This window comes from Epargyreus clarus, unplaced genomic scaffold (genome assembly GCF_041222505.1).
Source record: "Epargyreus clarus isolate Ecla_fem2 unplaced genomic scaffold, WU_Ecla_fem_2.2 ptg000012l, whole genome shotgun sequence".
NCBI lineage: Eukaryota > Metazoa > Arthropoda > Insecta > Lepidoptera > Hesperiidae > Epargyreus > Epargyreus clarus.
Genome location: NW_027332220.1, coordinates 6,752,372 through 6,769,418, shown reverse-complemented (window position 1 = coordinate 6,769,418; position 17,047 = coordinate 6,752,372). Strand labels below are relative to the sequence as shown.

General features: G+C 36.1%; 1 protein-coding gene across 1 annotated transcript in view; it reads right to left on the bottom strand.

Moving 5' to 3' along the window:
• The window catches only part of LOC140746232 (nardilysin), a 39,354-nt gene that overhangs the window by 21,812 nt on the left and 495 nt on the right, over positions 1-17,047 (bottom strand). The window contains exons 2-13 of the mRNA XM_073078291.1: positions 15,895-16,105; positions 7,797-7,937; positions 6,707-6,875; positions 5,821-6,029; positions 4,940-5,110; positions 4,199-4,320; positions 3,338-3,458; positions 3,018-3,095; positions 2,676-2,816; positions 1,862-1,991; positions 955-1,213; positions 287-421 (exon numbers count right to left, since the gene is read on the bottom strand). Of these exons, the coding sequence (XP_072934392.1) occupies positions 287-421; positions 955-1,213; positions 1,862-1,991; positions 2,676-2,816; positions 3,018-3,095; positions 3,338-3,458; positions 4,199-4,320; positions 4,940-5,110; positions 5,821-6,029; positions 6,707-6,875; positions 7,797-7,937; positions 15,895-16,105 (1,887 nt within the window). The remainder of the gene's footprint in view (positions 1-286; positions 422-954; positions 1,214-1,861; positions 1,992-2,675; positions 2,817-3,017; positions 3,096-3,337; positions 3,459-4,198; positions 4,321-4,939; positions 5,111-5,820; positions 6,030-6,706; positions 6,876-7,796; positions 7,938-15,894; positions 16,106-17,047) is intronic.

The following is a 17,047-nucleotide window of genomic DNA, read 5'->3' as shown; positions in this document are numbered from 1 at the left end:
TCTGTTTGGCCGGGAATTGAACCCAGGACCCCCTCTGCGCGTCAGAGCGGTATGTTGACCGCGCCGCCACGCGGGTCAAGATACACTGAGAGCTACGTTGAAAAGGGGATAGAGACTAGCTCTTATAAATAATGTTATAAATCAACTTCTTCTCCATAACGAAACAACTTGTAAAGTTGGCGGTACATGTATTGACATTCAAAAAGTGCTCAGTAAAGAACCTATTTTGAATAAAAAAAACCTGATTTGATTTGAAAAAGTTATAGAACAGATGTGGATAACTCACTCTCTAGGCGACTTGAGGCTGAGCGGCGTGATGAAGTAGAAATACAGCAGCGCGGTGGGGAAGCGGAACTTGAAGTCCGGCTTGTACCACAGCTCCATGTGGCGGTTCTTACGCAGTAAGTTCGGCTGGTCTAGTCTGCAACAGAATTGTATTTATCTAGTGGTAGTAACGTGGTATAATAAGTACCATAGCGCTCAGACTTGTCTACACTGTACATGTTCTTTTTTAAATCGAAGTAGCAAATATACAGCCCCACAAGAATCTGTAATCAAATCCACATATAATAGACGTTCTACCTAAAGCCGATCACAGGGTTGCCACCTCTGAGAATTAATGTCTGTTATTAACAAATATATAACAAATATATAACAATAACAGTATATTCCATGTTTAGCCTACCGAAAATCGAAATTTGTCAGTCATTAATAATTTTATTATTTTATTATTGATTATATGATTATTGATAACAGTTGCTTCATAAGTTAGCCGGAATCGACGCGCTTCTACCAAAACACAAAACACGCTTTACGCTAATGAAAGCGGCACTATCGCGGCAGTACCTTCGTGGTCGTTCCATCCTCTGTACTAGGGTTCTCAAAAAAAAAACTCATGGTATCGTAGCAGTACCTTCGCTGTCGTTCCATCCTCAGTCTCCACCAAAATCTCACCTAAAATCGTTGATCGTAGCCATCAGATCCCCCTCCTTCAGGAACTGTTTGCCGGCACCTCCAGCAGTCACCTTCCTATGTATATCCTTGCCCGAGTTGGTGGCGAGGTCGACGCCAAGTCTGTCCGCTTCGTCGATGTATGGCTGAGCGGGGGGTACCAGGTCGAAGTTGGTTGTGATGTAGATGTTCTTGTCCGGCAAGTGAAACTGCTGGTATGGTTCCACTGTTAGCCATCGTTGTAGCCATTTTGGAGGGATTGCTGTAATGAAACATTATTTAGTATACTATGGCGATTATGGCTCTTATTTGAAAGTGGTAGAACCCGCTATGGTTCGAGTCTTGCGAGGATCCAGCCACACCTAATTATGACTTATTACAGCCGTGTTAATCGCTGCTGTGTTCTGGTTTGAAGCATGTGGTATGTATGGAAGGCATACTATTTCGAGGCATTCCTGCTAAGTCCTCAAGGATCAGAAAAACAATCATAATATGTAAAAATTAAATATGACTTAATATTTTTTTTTGTTATTTCAAAATTTTACAATTATTCATGATTGTATACCATATTAATGGTTTTCTGTACGAGTTTATCTTACTGTAACTTTCTTTGTGTACTCTTTTCTTGCAATAAATAAACTTCATTTAAATAAAAAAAAACATTTCATTTTAAGGAAATTCATTCCTGCTTTTGTAGGTCTCTCAACTGTTTTTTTTTCTATCCTACTACATATCTACGATTTTCGCTTATGTATGTATAGCTCCTTCTTTACCACGCTCTAAACGCTGCATTTGTCTAAATTGTGGAAGTGGTACAGGTTTATGTTAAGCAGATGTTTCTTTTTCTTTTTATGTAATAAATTATGTATATCTATATTTTAAAAATAAATTCTCACGTATTCAAACTGACCTTCTCTCTTGTAGTCTGTGAAGAACCACTTCTCCTTAGCGTCGTACTCTATCGGCTGGGAGTACTTGTTCGACAGTATCATTATGTTCACGGTGTCCGCACGCATACAATTCAATAACTCTGTGATGCCCTGGCAAGATAAAATATACATATATAACTTGTTTCAATAAAAAATGTGATCTAAAAGTATTTTGTATATGTGTCTCGTTCTCTCATTATTGAGAAGAGCAAGAGGTAAATAGAATGCTGCCATTTTGAATTACAATAAGTATTGACATAAGTCATACCACCTCTTTGAATCAAATTATTTATATGTAGCTTTTCTTAAGCATACCTAAATTATTAAAAAACATGTTGCAAAATTGTCCATAATCATTATCACCCATACATTTTTCCCAACATTTCCCTTTAAAATCACTTTATAATGTTATTAAGGGATTAAATATCAAAATCATTAACACAAATGTTAACAAAACGAACAATTAAAAGTAATATTAATAAAAAAATAATATACATTTCTACCTAATAACTGCAGTGTTAGGTGCTGCTGTGTTCCGGTTTGAAGGGTGTGGTAAGGGAGAAAGACTTTTCCGAGGCGTTCCAGCTTAGTCCTCAGGGGTAGCGGCACATCTGTGGCCGACCTCAGGTAGGAATATCTAATCCTATCTGGGGTTTATTACAGATGTCCATGGGCGGCAGTAGCCACTTACCATCAGGTGGACTGCATGCTCGTCTGCTACTCTTATATTATAAAAAAAAAATACATAATTGTACAAAAAAGACTATGAAATAAATAATGTTTTCGTAACATTACCTCAGGATCATACTTGTAGTACAATTTGTCGCCGGTGATGTAGTGCTCTGGCGGGAAGTAGTGCATATTGTCCGCTAGAGTCTCCACGTACTCCGCTGGTTGAGACTCTTCATCGTACCGGAAACTAGTCTCTTCTATCGTCTAAGACACCATTATGCCATGTTAATCTTACTATTTAATAATAATTTATTATGTAATGTAACACATATTTTTTGTATGTGTTACATGATTTTGAATCAAAATTAAACTTGAAGGACTTTTCTAGTTTTCTATTTAATAATCATATGTATAAAAATTAGTCATAATTTAATTATTTTAATTAATATCACAGAATTAACGTACCTTAATCTCCTGATATATCCTTTCAGAAGGTCCAATTTTCCTTAACATATTTAAGTAAGAGAATATTGCTTCTAAAACCTAAAAAGCAAATAAAAATCATATTATATAAAATTATGTCTTTGGTTTAGCTGAAAAGGATTATTTAATTGAAACATAATAGAAGTTTTAAACATATAATTTTTGGAAGTTTTTCTCATGAATTCGAGACAATATCTTTCCCCAGCGATAGGACATAATAAATGGTTAAAAAACATTATCGTTAATAAAATGGCATTTGATCAAGACATTGATAATAATATTATCAAATATATTATATTTACCTCATCAATATGATCTAAGCCGTCCTTAGTGAGGATAACCTGGGTGGAGAAGAGACTGTACATCGACGTATAGTCTATACCACTTTCCGAGTTACCCGTGTATATACCTAGCGCCCAGACTCTGAAAAATTTCATTTCAATTTAGAAATGTAGCCAAGCTTTTTACTACTAACACGTGATCAGAGAAATGTATGAGTCTTTACAACATACTTTTCTGAGATAGCAACGCATGTATCGCCAACCTCAGATAGGACGCTACCTATCTTTTTTTTTTTTTTGACGAGGGGGAAACCTTCAAAAGGTACCCTATGCCGTGGGAGCGGCACGGGGTTATGTGGGATTTTTACCGCACTAAAACCCCCCCGGTGGCCGTCCTCGGCGCTGCGTAGAAGACTCCGGGATCTCCAACGGAACGCAACCGGAGTCCACTTGGCGCGTTGCCCCGTCGGGCTCCGGCCAGATGAGCTTGAAACTCATCACACCATCTGGTGTTCACGACGGTATGCGACCACACATACCACCGTCCATCCCGGGATTGCTGGCCGGGCGGTTCGAGCTCCCACTCTTGCCGTCCGCAACCACGGAAGCCCCCTTTTAGTCGCCTCTTACGACAGGCAGGGGATACCGTAGCCCTATTCTGGTCCCGGAACTACAGGGACAAGGTCGCTACCTACCTAGACAGCAACTAAGACTACTTCCTATCATATGACTTATGCTTCATCATAAACTATTCATAATCTGATTTTTATTTAAATCTGATCAGTAGTTTTTACATAAAATTGTAACAATAATAATCCTTCCATCCATACTCAAGCACTTTCATATGTAATAAAACCCCAGTAATATATGCTATATACTTACTTTTTCTTAAGATACGATAGAAGACTACCCTTTCCTTCGTGGCCCAGTAGATACGATATGTATTGATGTGGTTTAGATTCATATTCCGATATTAGAGATCGCATGCACCAGTTTAGATTCAGCTGAAAAAATGCTTTGGATTATTTAAAATATACTGCGCTTTATTAGTACATAATGACATAGACTTACCTGCTATGTATTATGAACTGCATAATACATAGCAGATAATAGTTACATGACTAAATTAATTACATAATTCCATTTCAATGTTCTATCATTTTAAATGTAATACCCGTTGATTAGCTGTATGGGATTTCAGTGTAAAGCTGGTAGTGTATACCTAAATAATTCTCCATTGTATATCTGATGATGGGTTAATTTTTTTTGTTAAAATGGCTGTATTATTGTGTAAATCGGCTCGTCTTCTTACACGGTATTATATAAATTATATATAAATTTACCTCATTTTACTTTTATGCTAACTGCAATAAACGCAGTTTAAATAGATGCCTATTTATTATAGAACTTGGATAATCAATAAATATTTCTGAACTCTGGATGTTGCTTATACAGATTTTTTCATATCTGCATATGACGATGCGGACTTTTGAACGCCCACAACCGCGGATGCGGATCTCGTTTTTTAACAGGAAAATATACATATAGGATCAGAAGTAAAATAACAAGACATTATCTTAGGCTAAATAGGGGATGAACTTATTTCCTCAACACAAAACTCACCTCAGTGGTATCACTGACAGGTTTCACGTAGTATATGCTGGTGAACTCCGGCGTGACGTTGTCCGGCTTGAATGAGAACCGCTTGAAGTCGTCCGGGGGCAGCTTGTTCGTAGGGATCTGACCGAACGTGTTTATCACGTGCTGTTCTAGAGCTGACAGTTCCATGCGAGCCTGGATATAAACACGATGTATTCGAGATTTAGTTAAATTTGCCACCCAACAAACAAAACTGGTGGTCGCCCAGTGGTCGAAATGCGAGCATCTTATATATAAAATTCTCGTGTCACAAAGTTAGTAACCGTACTCCTCCGAAACGGTTTTACCGAGTTTCTCCAAATTTTACATGCATATTCAGTAGATCTGAGAACCGGCTACTATCTATTTTTCATACCCCTAAGTTATAAGGGTTGTTCACTCTTAACATTTTTTTATTTATATGGCAACACAACGTTTGCCGGGTCAGCTAGTAATTATATGAAAATTACTTTTAGGGGCCTAGTTACTATGATTAGATACACTACATGCTCGGTTTCTAAGCAACTTTTATAGGAAAGAGGGAAATTCTTTTCCCGTTGATCTACTGTAATCACAGTGCATCTGCAAGCACTGCCATTGACAAAAGAGTATATATGTATGTTTGTGTCAAATGCGTGGTAGTAAGTGTAATGTGTTTTTTATTGATTTTCTGTACTTTCTAACAATTATTTTTAAAAATATTAGTATTCTGCACTTCTTCTCTATATAAATTGTAACTGTGGCAAAGTTCATACTCGTCCGTCCGCGTAATTTTCGTAAAAAGGGGTACAAAGTTTTTGCTTCACTAATTAATATATAAATACTTTTTTATTCATTGATATAATTCATTATTTTATATAACAAACCTGAACAGCGAGCGTCATCCTATTCGCGCTGTAGTGGCGCTTCCTGAACTCATGCGCAGCCTTATAAAGCTTCTCGTCGTCCTGTATATCGTCCTTGAGGCTGCGGATGTTCCCCCAGGTGAAGGTCCGCGCGGGGTGGCCCTCCGGGAACAGGCTGCAGAGCAACTGGTCCTTGCGGTTCGAATCCGACGGCGCTGCTATGGCGAACTCTGAAATTATGCTAAGTTTAGAAATAATACCATATCTACACTCACAAAACTACGATTCCCTGTGTCATGGGTGCTATGGACATACACAAACATCTAGACCCAGAAGAGATATCCGAATGCGTTAAGATTTCTGTCTGGCCGGGGATTGAACCCAGAACCCATTGCCCTTCAGACCAGTATGGCGACCGCTCCGTCACGCGGGTAGAGTTGAAAGTTGCTATTTCCATAACACAAAGTTAATAGAGCTCTTAGACACCTTTCCACTAGAGATGTGCGAGGTTGCTAACAATGAATGTGTATCAAATCCACCAATATTATTTTAACAATAGGATTTTAACTTACCTACGGCAGGTAAGCTAGTTTTTTTCCCAACTAGGGCAGGTAATGTTTTTCGATGTTAAAAAAGCTTGACGGAATTTAACATTTGAGGTGTCGTTGGATTCGTCTAAATTGTGGGAGTTACATCTAGGTTATACTTTTAAGCAGTCGGCTTTATGTTTATATAATAATTATCTAAAATTATCTAATTATATAGAGTTGTGAACTAAGAAACGCGACCGGTAAAACTATAGTACGAGTACTTTCTTAGCACCTCCTTGCGACTGTTTGAAATAACATCAAATTGTACCCTAAGTGTTAATCTAAATATACATATATTCCACATGGTCTATGCTCACCGGATTCAATAGACTCCCGCTCCCGTTGCATCGCCTCCTTGAGCATGAGCGGGCTGACGAAGAACTGGCTGAACATGTCCATCGCGTGCGGAAGGTACCGCTCCTGGATCTCGAAGTAGAACGTTGTCACCTCGCAGTCAGTCGATGCGTTGTCTGATCCGCCTTTTTTCTAAACAAACAATAGTTACATTTAAAGAACCCTTCGTGTTTCGACTTTGAACCACTGTCATACCTACCTACCGCTGTATTGTTGACATTGTCAGTCATGCATACTAGTTTCGAGGTGCGTGGCATGAATTAGATTTATTTCTAATTTAGTTTCGTAGGGTAACAAAGCATCTGTGACTACTTATCATAATGTGTAAAACTTATCATAATTTATATTATAAAAACAAATGTATAATTCACTATGTCATAGGTCCCATAGATACCCAAACACCCAAACTTAGAACTAAAATCTAAATTTATGCTATTTGCTTGACCGGGAAAGGAATGCGGAATTTTGCGAGTCAGATCGGTATGATAACCGCTACATCACGCGGTCCGTCGATAAAATTATCATCTATAACCGATTACTATTTGACTACATACAGCAATAGACTTAGACAAGATTTGAGGACTGTAAAACGCACTGGAGCATGATAGCACGCACGTTTGACTTCAGCCGATTTTACTTTGCCTTATAGATCTATTAACAAGGTAAGAAAGTTATCCAGTACCGTGGCTCTTAGGCCGCTGCTGAAATGGTTGGGAGCTTCGAGGTGTCTCTCTTTGCTCAGGTATTTTTTAAGGGGTATACTGATTCAGTTGATAGTTTCCGCCGTTTTAATAAACGGTTATTTCCTTGGTTGTCAGGAAATCCTAATCAATTATGTTCTGGTTTGAAGGTTATGGTAAGAATACTTGTACGAGGCCTTCTACCTTAGTCCTCAGAGGTAGCGGCGCATCTGTGGCCGACCTCAGGTAGGAATATCTAATCCTATCAGGTTTGATTACAGATGTCCATGGATGAGAGTAGCCACTTACTACTAGGTGGACTGCATGCTCGCCTGGTACTCCTATATTATAAAAAATATAAAAAAAGAATTACCTTAATGAACGCGTCAAACTCATTCTCCTTGGGGTACTTCTCGCTACCCATGAACACCATGTGCTCGACGAAGTGCGCCAACCCCTGGATGTCGGGGGGATCGCTGTAGCTTCCCACATTGACGGACAGTGCGCACGCAGCCTGTAACAAAATAAAACATAATTATAGTTAAACAACTAAAAACCACAGTAAAATCACACACAGAAACCGTTAATCCTGACGAACCCGATGAGGAGAATGGGATAAAATTATTAAAATTGTGTATTGTCATTGGTTTCTGATAAGTGTTCAAAGTTTTAAATTAATTGGACTGTTCAAAGTGGTTAAAAATTGAGTACAATGATTCCGTTACATTCATACACAAATACAGGTCAAGCTAATAAAAAAGCGTGGTAAAGAGTGAAAATCAGAAAATTGGTACTTATAGATATTTTATACAATTACTTTTCAATGTCAATATATAAGAACATTTAATAATATACGCTAAACTTTTACTGTTTCCTTACACATGCATTACTCGTTGCAACGTGCATAAAACGATAGCATATGAAGTGGCACACATGGAGATACGACTAGGGATGCCACCTTTGTTTTCTACAGATAAAGTATATTGATTTAGGTAAGAAAAAAAAAGTACATAGGATCAAAATAAGGTACATAATGTGTATTTCTCTGTAAATATATTTAAGTTATGGGATGTCGCGCTGGCGAGTGACGACATCTATTCAGCACCAATCGATAAATTTCGTTTAAAGAAAAAAATATTACGACTAAACTTTTAAATCAAATCATGCGAAATAAAGTATTTTCGTGTACTTTATTGTTCTCATAAAGTATAGAGTACAATTACCTGAAATAACGTACAATACTTTATTATAAAGTACGGGTGGCAACCCTAGATACGACGCACATGCGGGCGTACCTATATCTATATTACGTGAAATAGTGAATGTCAAATGGATTTTTAAGCAAAGATAGACTTGGTGGATAAAATAAAAAAAATCGTATGTAAAGATCAGTAAAATATGCAAACAAACATGGCGAAATGATCCCACAAAACAGATAAATATCAATCGCGACAATGATTACAATACGAGACATAATAATAGGTATTTATTGTTAAACGCGTACCTACGACTATACAAAGGCAGCTAACGTGATCTATTTATTTTTATAGTAATTAAAAAATAAGAGTTGTGTGAAAATAAATTGATCTAGATGCTTCTATATTCAATGAACCGCATTGTAAATAAGTTCGGCGCGGAATCGCGGATATATCAATTGAGGTTAACCGTTACTATGCCTTCGACAAGTGGTCATAATCTTCCATAGTATAGTCCTCAGGTATCATCAAAAGATCAAAATGTAACACACGTTTTGATGAGCGTAGCTACAGCTTTGTTAAGAGGGTTCGAAGGATTAGCGTACCTAATCGGCGGCGGAGAAAAATAAGGTTGTCCTATTTGATTAGATTTTTCCTTGTCGACATCATCCTATGGTTAAGTGGGGGACCAGAATAAATCTCTACACTTTACAGACAAAAAAATGTTCTCCTGATGTTTTTTTTCCTTTTTCCGTTTATACTAAGTGGAGGGTCTGAAAAATGTCCTTCCCCCTTTTATAGGCCCAATGCCCATGCACTGTTTTATAGATTTTTTTGAGATCATTCCAGATCATTTGCCTTATTTGTATAGGACTCCGCTATATCTAACGCGGTCAAATAGTAACAAATTATTAACTAACAATATTTTAAAGAGATCAAATAAATATTTGTAATTTTTATTTTGTAAAGAGAGAGAGGGTACATAGACTACTATGAACTCGGAACATATTTTATAACTCCTGGATAAAAAAATTATCAACCTAGATATACAAAATTTTAATAAAACAATAGTGAAATCAATGAAATAGTGAAACAATGGCGTTAATTTATTTATTAACTCTTTATCGACTATTGTGGTACAAATGTACAATAGGCAGACTTAATGCCCAGTACTATTTTATGTATTATTGTATTAGTATTGTGTTATTGTTTTATGTACTATCGCTTCATATGGTATTTCGCAAAAGGTAGAGCATGAGATAGATTTACTGTTCATTATGCCATTGTATAAAAAAACATTCATTATATTTAAAATAAACGACGAAACTAGTTGACAGATACTAGTTTCGTTATGATCAAGGTAAAAGAGAGTATAATAACATTGACAATGACCCGAATAAACTGATTCAAAATAACTACACAGCTACATACTAAATACATACAATTTGGTCTTCAACAAAATTATTTTGCGAATCTTTCGAGTTCGAAACATGAAAAACTGGTTGTATTCATACCGTGTCAAGTGAAAGTTCTTTAACGAATAATATCTTGCACCGCTTTCTAGATATCCTGTCATACGTGTTCTTCATAAATCTAAGCAAGTTTCGTCTGATGCGAAACACCTGTCGAAGGCATGCGGAATTAATTATATGTTCATTATCTATACTTCTATACGTTAGCAGCGTTAATCGCTGCTGTGTTATGGTTCGAGGGGTGTGGTAAGGGAGACATACTTTTCCGAGGCGTTCCAGCTTAGTCCTTCAGGGTAACAGCGCATCTATGGCCGACCTCAGGTTGGAATATCTAATACTTTCTGGGGTTGATTACAGATGTCACTTACCATCGCACTGCATGCTCGTCTGCTACTCCTATGCCTATATAGGAAATTATCCTGACTAATAAATTTGTCATCATAGAGCTACTTAAGCTAAAACACGACTTTTGGATGCCTATGACGCTTATGGTGCATTCCAAAACGTGGTCATTGAAGAGTAAAGACACATTTTTTGACATTTAATGAATCCTTGAGTTTGTTTGAAAACCAGCTGATTTTGAATAAAACAATTTGAAAATTAGAAAGTATATGACTTTCTGATTACAAATAGGGACACCGAGAGAGATTGATTTACTCTGTTTCGGGAAAATAAATTCCTAATGGGGTTGTAATAAGGATTGCAAGCTCGCAATTTTATAAAGGGAAACTGAAGTGATTGTTACGAGTCGTTTTTAATTAGAAAGCTACAGTATCGTACACAATTAATAATGCCTAACCACCACCAATCTGAAATTGGTGTCAGAACTGAGAGGCGGATGTGGAACTCAATACGGTTCACGAGGTAAAACCCTGTAACCGACGGACAGACAGCGGAGTCTTAGTAATAGGTTTCCGTTTTTACCCCTTGAGTACGGAACCCTAACAGAACGATAGAGCGCAGTCGCTTTACGTTAATTTGTCAAGTGTTTTATGAATTGATCTGTATCTAAATTATACACATGCTTGGCCATTGCGTGATTGCATTCATGTTAATAGAGTAATAATGATACGCTTGGCATCATTATTTCCGCACAGGATTTTTAGCATTAGCGTAAATTGCCGTACTTTATTACTACACACTACGTACGTAATTACTTTTTATTTTTAGAAGTTCTCTTAGACTACACGTTTTAGATTTCAGATTCTTTATTGTATGATTGAAGTAGCAAATGAGCATGCAGCTCGCCTGATAGTAAGTAGTCACCACCGCCTTTTATTTTTTTTTGTTAACGAGGGGGAAACCTTCAAAAGGTACCCGGTGCCGAGGGAGCGACACAGGGTTATGTGGGACTCTTACCGCACGAAAACCCCCCCGGTGGCCGTCCTTGGCGCTGCGTAGAGGACTCCGGGATCTCCAACGGAACGTAACCGGAGTCCTCTTAGCGCTGTGCCCTGTCGGGCTCCGCCCAGGTGAGCTTGACGGTCACCACACCGACTGATGTGCACGACGGTATGCGACCACACATACCGCCGTCCTTCCCGGGGTCGCTGGCCTCTCCTTGCCGTCCGCAACCCCGGAAGCCCCCTTTTAGTCGCCTCTTACGACAGGCAGAGGATACCGTAGTCCTATTCTGGTCTTGGAACTACAGGGACAAGTACATTACAGTCACCACCGCCTATGGACACTGTAAGAATCTCCATATAGAACAGGCTTCCACCTGAAGTCGATCACAGATGCCATTCCTGAGGACTACGACTGTTTCTTGATATTAAGTCAGTCCACATTCACACACTTCCACCAAAACGTCCTAAACGCAAGAACTGATTTATTCTAGAAATAGTGGATGGGGATCTTCCTGTTCAAACAATATTGGTCAGTTTTAATTTTTTCAATAAATACAAATAAGAAGTTTTCAACTGCTATGATTTTCAAAATATTTTTCATTATTTATCTTTCAGTCTTTTCACAGACACTAAACTCTTTACTTTTCGATAAAAATGTAATATATTATTACTAGTTTTTGACAGCGGCTTCGCCCGCGTTTAAAAGAAAATAATATGACATACTAACATACATATAACTGAAAATTCGTATCTTCATTGGAATGACAGTGGCGCCATCTGGCGAAAATTGGTCGTACCAACTTTGAAACCTTCGTGGGCTCATGGACAACAACTTTGCTAAGATCATCACTTGATCAAATGCATAGTTTACGATTTAATCCTTAATAATATCGATTAAAATAATCGACTTTTTGGTCCAAAAGATCGATTCTCCGATTAATCAATTTTCCCTAGTTCCCGTGGGATTTCCGGGATAAAAACTATCCTATGTCCTTTCTCGCGTTTTAGACTTTGTACAAAATTTCATTAAAATCGGTTCAGTGGTTTAGGCGTGAAGAAGAGACAACCAGACAGACAGACAGACAGAGTTACTTTCGGATTTATAATATTAGTAAGGATTATTTTCGTATAGTAAATAAAATTGCCGTTTACAATTTGATAGTCCACTACAATTCTTGTTTAGGTTAGCGGCAAAAACTTCATATTTCGTCACTCACAATAGCTATTAAACAATCACCTCGGTCTATTTCTTTAGCGATCTAAAAACATCATTCTGTTTAACGTTTGCAACGAGCATAACATTTCGTATTTACGAATTACAAGTGTGTTGTAATATCATGACCGATGATGGATGTTGAAAATATCGATTTTACATTTTGAAAAACAAATCTTACGAAAAATTACAGACTTACTTAATTTATTGTATTATGTCCGTTTCGGGCATCAACTGTTTGACTTAGTAATGAATAATTATTATAGATGAATATCATAGATGGTAAGAGACATTGACCTTCCAAAATGCAGCGGATTGAACAAGCTGTATCTATAGTTTCAAGGATTGAGTTAAGTAAAGAATAATACTTAGTAGGAATTAACATTTCAAGTTTTTTTTTATAATTTATATTATAAAAAAAAAAAACTTGAAATGTTAATTAAAATAAATATTAATTTTATAATTAGCAAACTTGCATGCAGTCATCTATAATCCACCCTGGTAAGATCAGATTCCTACCTGAGGTTTGGGCACAGATGCATCGCTATCCCTAAGGAATTGTAGTGCCTCGGAAAAATATTGTCCCCCTTTATTACTACTCTCTTCCAACCAGAAATCAGCAACACTGCTATTATTAGGCAGAAATAGGAATGGCCGTATTGTCCCGAGAGTCGCACCACAGGGGGTTCTACTAATGTTCTATAATTAGTTATATTCGATTTTTTCTTACTAAGCAAGACTGATATAGTGCCACAAACTCAAAACTTAGTTAATCATTATTGTATAAACATCATAAACCTTCCAAAATATATCGAGAAATAACAAAACTTGTATAAAGGGATCTGGGGATTTATTATGTAGTTGAGTTCAATGCCACTTGTACTGTGATTCAATCGTGTCATATAATAGTTGACCTATATTCGATGTCACAAAGGACAGGGTCGATCGAGACATACAGGGAGATATTCTGGGTAACATTTAAATGAGTTTCCCCCTCGTACCCCTCGTAACCCTGAACGTATTAATCCTCAATAATTAATGCCACCCAAGAATATTTCGTCTAGTTTTGTAGTATTTCCTATGATTTTAGGTGATATAAATAATAGTTTAAAAAAAACTAAAAAAACACGCTTTTATTGCTAATGGAATTAAAAAATAGAAAATAAATCAATCAATCATAATGAATCGCCTCAAAATAAAATTAAAAGCGTGTTAAAAATTGTCAAAATACCTAAAAATGTTTTTTTTTTCGACACACCAGTCATCCCAATTCCCTTCATAAACCGATTATAAAATGATGTTTTAACCACAGAAGCGTTTAAAAAAAATAGAGTACATATACAGGGTGAATTTTTAAAACGAGCCTTCAGGGCCAAATCAGAAACTTAGATTAGTAGAGATACTTCGCTGCCTTGAAATTGAATGAAGCCACAAATGGCCTATTAGTAAGTTCTTTTTTTGAATTCTTGACAAATAAAAACATTTTTTGAGAAAATTTACGAATAAATAACTAATACTACGTAATTTACATAATAAATGAATAGTATTTCAAATATTTTAGGGACATTTTAGCACGGAGACGTGGCAAAACTTTTTTACGCAACTATTTCACATTGTCAAAACTGGGTACATTTTATTGTTAGGAATGAGTAATCTTTACTAATCTATGTGTCCAACACTAAAATTATGTGTTACATCTACGCGGGCAGCTTTGTCTGAATACTAAAAATACATCTATTTTCCAAACGCGCCAAAAGTAGTATAACGTCACAGTATAACAGTAGTATAACAAAATAGGAAACAGTTTGATCTATTAAAAGTAGACACGCGTAGTTGAGTATAATTATTAGGTGTAAGTGCCATAGAAAATAAAAGTACTATAACTTATATTTACTCTGGCGCATCACATGTATGTGTTAATGAGTAATAGCTTACTCGATTTTCTAATTTACATAACAACTTATGTTATATGATCTAATGTTTGATTTAAAAATTGTACCTACATATGAAACAAATAATGTAAATATAGTCTCTAGAATAGTAACGGGTGAAATGGATTACTATTCCAAGCTATATTTCTATGCCTGAAATAGCTAACTTATATAACTTGCAGCCATTGTTACAATGCAAACATTTTCCGATATTGATTTTGGCTGCAGACTCAATTAGGAAGCTCGTTAAATATGTGTATTCGTATATACAGGGTGAATTTTTCAAATGGTCCTTCAGGGCCAATTCCGAAACTATAATGATTAGAAAAAAATGTTGAAAGTAGTTACGAGACCGATTTTGATAAAAGCTAAATCTTTCTTTTTTTTTAATTTTTGTTTCCCTAGCCAGGAATCGAACAAGTTAATTTTGACACTATATAATTTTGATAGTGCCACTTACAAGGATGAAGTTTGGGAAAATAATGATATAATTATGATATATTAAAGGAAAAGACTATTTTAATAAAATACATATTTTTTTCCACATATTGTCATAGTACTTCTGTATAACCTGCCTATATAATTATCCTGGTTACATAATAATATCCGTTTACGAAAAACGCCAAACGAAAAGTATTTTCGTAATCAAATATTTACTGCCTTCAAGAAATTTGACCACATAAATCTAATGTCATAAATGTAATGTGGCTTTTGTCCAATCACCGATTACAGAAACAAATGGACATAAATATAAGATTACTAGTATTTAAATGTTACGTAATCTTATATATGTATGATATTATAATCATTTAACAATGGCACAGGTAGAAAAATGGCAAAGTTTAATAGAGACATGCAACTGTTATTGTTATTATAACAATATAGTGATTGAAGGTCTTAGGTGAAGGTTGTTTCATGGCCGATGACCACACAACAGTAATGACATAGATTGTGCACAGTTGCCTCATATTTCAAGAGTCTAATAGAGAGACACAACAAATACAAAAACTTACAATGTGAAACACAGTATAGATACAAATATGTAGTATGTTAGCACTAAATAAAGATGGGTAAAAGAAGTTCAGTTTTCGAACTGAATTTCGATGTTTCTGTAAGTTGGGGTTCAACCAAGAACTCTTCTAAGAATACTGGAAAGGTGGCTTCTGCACATAACTCAATAAAAATAGCTTGATGGTAAGTAACAACTGCTGCCTATGGACATCTATAATCAATCTGAAATTGGAGTGCCTCATATAAATGTCTCTCATAGAACTGTAATGAAACATGAAATAAAATAATATAATCAGACTTACAAGTTTCTCCTCATCAAATTCGCTGCGCCTCTTAATCCCATGTTGGTCACTAGCAGCCGACTTCACAGACTGTCCACCTTCACTCTCGGGGTCAGTGCCCTCTTCAGAGCCACTTGTCTCCTCTTCACTTGAGGATTCCTCTTCTGGCAATGTGATCCGACTCGGGTCTGATATTAATAGAGCCGTTAGGCCATTCTCTAGTCTTATAGTTCTGTAAACAATACATTTTGGCTTTCATACTTATTTTATAAATTCAGTTAGCATGGAAGCATGCATTCTTGATTACTGCCACCTATGGACAAGTTCAACCAATCATATATAGGACAGGGATTCTAATTGAATCCAATCAAAGATAGGTCACCACTCTTGAGAATTGTGATGGGCATCTCATATGTAAATAAGCTAGCATCTACCCTTTACCATATAAACATAAGAACTGTTTCACACTAACAATAATCACTAGTATATCAAAATATTTAAGTCTCAGGCATAAAGTAAATATGCATAATATGCATAATCTTGTATTGAAATATGGGATGACAGAATTAATATTAGAGTTATCCAGTGGTTGTCAACATTTCTTCTAAAATAAATTCAAGAAAATATTGTTATAATTATTACTTGTCAATTTACTCACTGATGCTGCGCACAGGTTAGGTTTAGGCTATGCCACAACCACCATGCTAGTCAAATGTATATAGGTGTACGAATATAGGGTAATTGATTTTTAAAGAATAATTAAGTGTGTTTTTCGAACTTAAAAATGGCTTTAGTTTTTGTGGAAATAATAATTATTAAAAGAGTTGTCTACCAAAAAGTATTTTTTAAGTACAAAAGGTTAAAATAAATTTTAGTATTCAGCAATTCATTGGAGATTATGTTGCATCCTATAAAATGTTGCTACTTTGCTATTCCAAAAGTTTACTTGTTTCGTATAAGCTTTCAATTTTTATTATTTAATCCATGATTGATTAATTCATGTAAGAGCTGCAGGCAAGGATTCAAACAACCACTTGCCGCTCACAAACTGCGGTTTGCCAACCACTGGTATATGGTACATATTGAAATTTAAAATTAGGTTGTGTTTGAGTATTACAGGCTTTTTAAATGATTACACTTTTTACTGACAATTATTTACTTATAAAATAAAAAG